Genomic DNA, 8405 nt, shown 5'->3' on the forward strand with positions numbered 1-8405 from the left:
ATAGGATCATTTGACTGGAGACAGAGCCCCCCCCCGCTCCCAACCTCTATCTGCAGTAACGGCTTTACTCCTCACAGTTGGCTGTGAAGGATGACAACGCAGCTTCTCGTATGAAACTAATGTATTGAAATCATTTTACAGCAGACAGTGTATTACACCAAAAAAATCAATCTGAACCCCAAATGGTTCTCATTTTGACCACAATTCAGATGTCTTTGACTCAAGCGACCGTATCATTCTGTACCATCATTTCATCATGAAATGTCTCTCCCGTACCATCCCCACTGCATTAATAATAATAATAATATATATATATATATATATATATATATGGATACCTGATTACCTGACTACTACCTGAAGTTAACGTAATGTTGATTACATTAATAATGTTGATATGCTGATTTGCATTCTGCTATTGCTACTACGAATCACAAACTAAATCAGGCCCAGATCATGGACGGGCGTTAGCCTGGACTCACGGTCGTCGTCTGTGTGCAGTTTGGCTTTCAGCTTCTCCATCTTCCTCTCGTCCCGGAGCAGCGTCCTGTCCTTCTTCAGCGTGCCCATCCCCTCATCTTTCTTCTCCTCCGCCACCTCCTGGATCACAGAGTACTCCTCGTAGTTCGTGATGCCTGAAATCACAGTAAGGGGGAACACAGTTGAGATGACCTCAGCCTTCCTTCAGGAGTCTGTCGTCATATGTCGGGAGTCAAGTCATATGTGACACGTTCTACTGCTTTGGTCCTCATATCGGCAACCAATCAAAATGTTCTGACTTCTCTTTTGAAACACAGAACTAAGTTTCAATGTGTGTTGAGAATCACAAGCCAAAAAAACTGCAACAACGCAATGGATTGGGTGAGTAATCCCCTTAACTGCTACCTAGTTAACTAGAACACTACTTTACATTGTTAGCAGGCTCACAAAACAAGCTGTGTTAGTTGACTAGTGATGTGTCGCTGATTTACAACAACAAGAAAGAAAAGTCTGATCATTTTATTTTATTTCAATTTTTTTAATGTATTTTTCCTTTGCTGCATTGTGTTTTTATATAAAGGAAAAATGTTAATAAAAAATGAAAAGGGAGTCCGCTCCGTTGATCCTCTCACCTATCCTGCTGCATATGGTCACCAGCAGCTCTCCCACGGTCTTGGAGTCGTCCACCATGATGGTCTTCACAGCGCCGTCCAGCATCTTGATCTTCTGAGGCCTCTGCTTCTTCTTGTACTCCAGGACGTCCTGGGAGAGAGGCAGGGAGACACACACTCAGTCCACAAGGAAAGAGGGATGGAAGAGGGATGAAAGAGGGATGGAAGAGGGATGAAAGAGGGACGAAAGAGGGACGGAAGAGGGACGGAAGAGGGACGAAAGAGGGACGAAAGAGGGACGAAAGAGGGACGAAAGAGGGACGAAAGAGGGACGAAAGAGGGACGAAAGAGGGACGAAAGAGGGACGAAAGAGGGACGAAAGAGGGACGAAAGAGGGACGAAAGAGGGACGAAAGAGGGACGGAAGAGGGACGGAAGAGGGACGGAAGAGGGACGGAAGAGGGACGGAAGAGGGACGAAAGAGGGACGAAAGAGGGACGAAAGAGGGACGAAAGAGGGACGAAAGAGGGACGGAAGAGGGACGGAAGAGGGACGGAAGAGGGACGGAAGAGGGACGGAAGAGGGATGGATGTAGGGCAGAAAAAACCTCATTTAACAGCAACTTCTCTACTCTCTTTCCATGTGTGTTTGACCGTGAAGGGCTGACACTGAAGAGAGAGTGTGTGTGTGTGTGTGTGTGTGAAGAGAGAGTGTGTGTGTGTGTGTGTGGTGTGTACAATACTATAGTATGTGTGGTACCTACGGGATGAGATCTGCCAACATTATTCACACTCTCCCTCTCTTCCTCTCTCCATGGCAACTACCACAAAGAGGCCTGCCTGTACGCCAGAGGAGTGTGAAGGTCTGTGTGAAGGCCTGTGTGAAGGTCTGTGGGCAGGTGTGTGTGAAGGTGTGTATGATAGTGTGTGTTTTACCCCGTTCCGCAGCATGTAGTAGTCCAGGGACCTCCCAGACTCCAGCCAGATGCCCTTCCTGGAGTCTTCATCTGACAGGAACAGACCGTAGTCAGAGGCTGGGAAACCAAGGCAAAAACCAGTTAACACTAGAATACACAGCCTCTGTGTGTGTGTGTGTGTGTGTGTGTGTATATATATCGCTAGTCAAGCCAAAATACTGCAATGCAATGGAATGGACTGCTACCTAGTTAACTATAACACTACTTTATATTGTTAGCAGGCTCACAACACAAGCTGTGTTAGTTGACTAGCGATGTGTCGTTGATTTTCAACAACGCGTAAATGTACATTCATATTTTTCTAAAGAAATGTCTGATCATTACATTGGATCCCGATATGAGGACCAAAGCATTAGAATGTGTGTATCACGTGTGTGTGTGTATATATATATATACAGTATGTGTGTGTGTGTGTGTGTGTGTGTGTGTGTGACCTCTGACCTTGTCCGGTCTGGGCTTCGGGGACTCTCTCTCTGATGATCCTGCAGGCGTCGTAGACGGCGGTGGAGGGCTCGAACTGCATGGTCTTCACCACGTTGCACTGGCGCACGCAGATCTTCAACGACAGGGCCACCATCTTGGCGGGTGGTGAGGGGGGGGGGGGGGGGTGTGGCTACACCTACGGAGGACAGGGGACGAGAGATCAGTACAGAATATGGAAATAAGTCAAAAACATGCTATTTAAGAGACAGTCTTTATGCGGTCAAAGACTGACGCCAAGCGCATTAAGGAGGAGACATGGGTCTGCTTCCCACCCCCCCCGCACCAACCTACGGACCTTCGGGGACAGAGCCTTCAGTGTGGCAGCACCCACCCTCTGGAACTCTCTCCCCACAGTGATCCGCAACGCCCCTACCCTGGACACCTTCAAATCATCCCTCAAAACTCATCTGTTCACCAAGACCTTTGACCCCTAGTTTAGTTTTGTCGCAGTCACTGTCACTGTCACTGTCTTTTTCTGTTTTGTCTGTCTGACTGAATTTCTGTCTGTAAAATCTGTAACGTGTCCTTGGGTTTGTGAAATGTGTCTGACAGAGAACCATCAAGCAAATGGGGAAGGGAGGTGGTTGTGTGTCTAGTGAGTTTTACCAGTGCCACGTATTCAATTCAGGAATTAAATCTGTTTTTAGGGCATTTCGGCTTTATTAGGATAGAGACAGTAGAGAATTGAGATTGAAAGGAAGGATGGGTGAGAGAGAGAGGAGGATAGAGACAGTAGAGACTGACAGGAAGGATGGGTGAGAGAGAGAGGAGGATAGAGACAGTAGAGATTGACAGGAAGGATGGGTGAGAGAGAGAGGAGGAAGGAGACAGTAGAGACTGACAGGAAGGATGGATGAGAGAGAGAGGAGGATAGAGACAGCAGAGATTGACAGGAAGGATGGGTGAGAGAGAGGAGGGATAGAGACAGTAGAGATTGACAGGAAGGACAGGTGAGAAAGAGGAGGGATAGAGACAGTAGAGATTGAGAGGAAGGATGAGTGAGAGAGAGAGGAGGATAGAAACAGTAGAGATTGACAGGAAGGATGGGTGAGAGAGAGGAGGATAGAGACAATAGAGATTGACAGGAAGGGTGAGAGAGGGAGGAGGGATGACATGCAGGATATGTCGACGGCTGGATGGGGACAATGTTAGCATCCCCACTGTGTCAGTGACTCTGTAAAAATGTCATTGCATGTGTGCGTGCCCCCTCGCCCACAGTATGTTACTCAATATGCGCAAAACTAAATGTTGAAATAGCAGAAATACCACGTTCACTGATAAAATTACATAAGGGATGGAAAGGGAGGATGGCAGTTTTAGAAGGGGGATGATTTTGACTGTTTTTATTTCAGGGGGGATGCCATCCCCCCCCATGCCCCCTCAACTCGAGTGCTGAGTACACCCCTAGAATCTCAAATCAAGAGATGAGAGTCTGGGTTCCGGAGATTCATCTCCACCACACCACCACCCTCTCGGTACCATACTTCACACAGAGCTCATTCTCATCAGTTCCAACCAATTTACACATCCTCATACACCGTCCATCTGTCATGTGAGAGGACAGAGTGAGCGTACTGCTGTCAGCAAGCAGCTTGGCCACTCAGACAGCCTGCAGGAGAGCCACAGACCAGGCAGACAGACAGAAGACCACGCCAGCAGAGAGAGAGGAGGGCTCAGGTTCGGCCTCGACAGCGTGTACTGCACGTCTACACACAGAGGAACAAACAACTTGAACAGCGGCCTCCTGAACAAGATACTAGTAGAACCAGCTGAGGTGACAAAAGCGTCACTCGCGGCTCCAAAAAGAACAGGGGGGAAAAACGCTGGGAAAAAAATGGTATGTACTGTATGGTAAATGGACTGCACTTATACAGTATAGCGCCTTTATCCAAAGCGCTTTACAACGGACTTTCATTCACCCATTCACACACACATTCAAATACCAATGGCGGCATGCTACCATGCAAGACAGGCGGCCCGCTCACTCACTGGGAGGAATTTGGGGTTCAGTGTCTTGTCCCAAGGACACTTCAACATGTGGCCAGCCGGGGCTCAAACCGCCGATCTGCTGACCTTGCGATCATTAGACGGCAGCTCTACCTCCTGCGCCACAGCCGCCCCAATTGTATATTGTATATATATTTAGGCAATGTATCTGTATGTTCATGACCATCCTCTGTACAATATATATGCATGTTAAATTAGATACATCCTGTATTGATTTAATTTGACCATCCCACGACTACACATTTGTTTTCTGTTTTTTTTTCCCTTTACTATTGTGTTATGTTTGTAAAGGAGCTCTGTTTGTGAGTTTCTTATACCTAAAGTGAAAATGTTCATAAATAAAAAGTCACAAAAACAAAAGCGCACTCTCTCAGGCTCCGTCAGCGCTTCCACTCAGTAAGTAAGTAAATAAGTAAGGCTTTATTTATATAGCACCTTTCACACAAGAAATGCAGCTCAAAGTGCTTTACAACAGGATAAAACATATACAAGCATGAAAATGAATATAAAAGCAGGGGAAGTATATAAAACAAAAAGAAGGTACAAATAGCATACGATAAAAGAAGAGAAACAAATGTATGAAATAAAAAGATAAAACCCAGATATAACACGGCCTCAGGCCCCCAGGGACAGCAGTGCTGGGGGGGTCAGAGAGGAGGAAGGAAGGAGGTTTTGCCGTTGACTGTGTGACCTCTGACCTGTCCCACAGAGCGCTCCTGTGCTGGCCCCACAGGGACACAAGGCCTCCCTCTGTACCAGGGGTCAGATGTCAGCTGTGGCCATGGAAGAAGTGCACATTCCCTGCCCCCTCAGACCCCTCAGACCCCTCATATCCCCCCCCCCCCCCCCCCCCCCACTGCCCTCAAATTCATAGCGGTGCACAGAATGTGGCTCCTGGGTGAGATGTTGTTTAAGTTCAGCGGTGAATACGTCTGTTACATTTCATCAACTTCTTAAAATAATGGGTTAGGGTTAAGTCACTTTTGACTATGTTTTTCCGTAAATATCAGTTTATATCAGTAAATATCGTTTTCTGTTTTTCGCAAAACTTGAAAATATGACGTAAGCCATTATTTTAAGAAGGTGACGATTTACTTAAATTTTTTGGCATTTAGCAGACGCCTTATTCCAAAGCGACTTACAATCGATACGTTTGACTAAGTAAGTGAATCATCAATCCACCAGTCGTAGCAGGAAGAGTGATCTAGCTCAGGCCAGGGGCCAGTCATTGTGCTAGAAGAAGAATGTTTATTTTATTTGTTTTGGTAAGATTTGTTTGTAAGAAAGCTAAAATAAATGTTGTAAGAGCACCATTCTGCTGACTAAGAATACTCAAATGCAAAGTCGGTTTGTGACGATCAAACATCATCCTATCTGAGGATGATACAAGTAACCAATAAGGAGACAGACACAGCTAATAGCCTGCAGTGTGAACATTAGCAGGGTTAGCCAAGTGACTCTGATCAGTATGAAGCACAGTTACATAATGGTCCCTATGAAGCCTAAGGTAAAGGTCATTACCACAGGTTATTAACCAGGTTCATCACAGGAACATAGGCTGCGTGTCTGCTGGACAGCTTTGGTGGTGTTTACCACAGCTTAACACCTCCCCCTTCTAAGCCAATAAAGTCTCTCCTCAGTCCCCATGTTGACAGCCAGACAAACATTTACCTTTCACTTGGCCATCAATCAAAATGTCACAGGCTTAACCCAGCTAAACCAGAGCCACCATAAACCCCAGGGGAAGGCTACAGAAAGACCCGGGATGATAGGGCTGAAGAGAGGAGGAGGAGGAGGAGGAGGAGGAGAAGAGAGAATAAAAACAATGATTGGACGAAATGATAACGCTGATGTAGCATTGAAGCAGGCTGCTATAAGACAACAACCCCAGGAGAGAGTCACAGGCCAGCCAGGCTCCGGGGGAGGAGACACAACACTTTCACCTACAGGTCACTGGGGTGAATCCATGGCATGCTGCTCCCAAGGTGTCCACAGTTCCACACCAGCTCCTTACAGAATACACATCCCATAACTGTACAAGTGTTAAAGATGCTGAACTGCATTTCGTTGTACAGTACTTGTACTCTGCGATGACAATAAAGTAGTAAAAAAAAATCTAAATCTGTGTGTTACTGGGACACTGTCAATGTAATAACAGGATAGATATAGTGTTTAAGATCTACCCCCCCCCCCCCCCCCTTTGTAATGTACCATGACTTAAATGATGTACAATTTGCTAATGACTTCAATGTCAGTATTTAAACTGCTGTGTAACGGCTGTGGCACTTTTATACTGTCGTCTCTGCCTTCTGAATCCGGGACCCAAAATGTTGATTTTGCAGGTAGGTTCGGCTTTGACGATATCGTTTCTCTTTGAATTTGCGCTTTGGTCTGTTCTTCACGACATGAAATCAAGTTTACTTCCTGTAGTTCTGTTTTATGTGATTTTACTATGTCCTGTAATTCTGTTTTAAATGGTTTATAACATCTGAGGCCGTATTTCCCCAGTGGATTTACCTGCCCAGGGACTGCTGATGTAATTTAGCTACCCAGCTAATTCAGGGAGAATCAATGACTGTCCATTGACCCTTTTAAATAAACGAATACATAAAATAAAAAGTTGTGTAGTCAGGTCGTCACATTCTGACATGAAGGGCTAAGGTACAGCATCCAACTGCAGAGCTGGCATGCCCCCTTTGTGATTGTGAAACTGTGATTTCAAAGACATACCACAAACACTCGCAATTCCTAGCACGTCACCGATAATCTGCTTTAGTCAACCAAACCGTCACTCATCAATCAACTACAGTCCAATGTGACCCCCCCCCCCCCTGCTCAAACCTCGAGGGCCATTTCAAGCAAATTCAGTATAGAGTGTGACCCTGCATACCAGTCTCATATGATATGCCATATCCATCATATGACTATGCAGCAGAGAGGCAGGTGACATGTGAAAGAGCCTAGTATCCCACAGGGTGCAGAGGAGTGACAGTGCTGCTGACTATCCTCTGACCTCATCATGCTCCCAGGGTCAAACACTGCTAGAATAAACACACTTGGGAGCATACCATATATGGTCATGTGACAAAGATATGACACTCCAAGAAAACCGGGGTTTTTTTCGACATAAAACATATGGACATTTGATCTTCATTTCAACAATACTGAGAGTTGGGAGGTAATATAACTAAACAAATAAAACAGAAAATGAATCTGATGTAATTAATAGAAAAAGTGTTTTTACTACTACTAAGTTAGAATCAAGCGCACCACATTAGGTGCAAATTATTAGAACATCGTTAGAGAGGATTTTGGATTTTAAACCTCCGACATTTAGTTTGCTCTTGATTGTTGAAGTGAGTGGTCTCACCATGGTGACATCAAAAGAGCTCTCTGAGGCCGTCAGAAAGGAGGTTGTAGATGCGTACGAGTCTGGGAAGGGATTTTAAAAAGATCCCCAAACAATTAGAACTTAGCCATTCCACTGTCCAGAAAATTATTTACAAATGGAGACCATTTAAATGGAAAACAACTGGCAACATGGCCACGTCCTAGCAAATTCAGCCCAAGAGCAGACCACACGATGCTTCAAGAAGTCAACAATCCTAAAATATCATCACAGGACCTACAGGTAGCTGTTGCCACAGTTGATGTCAAACTACATGCATCTACCATCAGAAAGAGACTGCACAGGTTAGATTTTCATCTGTGAGCACGGAGGAAACCCTTACTGTCAATCGAAAACACCAGGGCAAGACTAAAGTTTGCCAGAGAACACCTAGAGTCTAGACAAACACCAAGACTTCTGGAACAATGTGCTTTGGACAGATGAATCCAAAGGTGAAACCA

The 8405-nt window shown here is 45.4% G+C and overlaps 1 protein-coding gene across 1 annotated transcript in view; it reads right to left on the reverse strand.

The window, feature by feature from the left end:
* LOC308155427 (talin-2-like) overlaps positions 1–2643 on the reverse strand; it is a gene marked incomplete at its 5' end in the record, with an annotated part of 64817 nt that extends 62174 nt beyond the window's left edge. Inside the window, 4 exon segments of the mRNA XM_080528747.1 lie at positions 483–635; positions 1113–1242; positions 2026–2123; positions 2508–2643. Coding sequence (XP_080384873.1) covers positions 483–635; positions 1113–1242; positions 2026–2123; positions 2508–2643 — 517 coding nt within the window.
* Between the last annotated feature and the right edge of the window lie 5762 nt (positions 2644–8405).

Source organism: Nansenia antarctica, assembly GCF_963989245.1.
Source record: "Nansenia antarctica genome assembly, chromosome: 4".
Lineage (NCBI taxonomy): Eukaryota > Metazoa > Chordata > Actinopteri > Argentiniformes > Microstomatidae > Nansenia > Nansenia antarctica.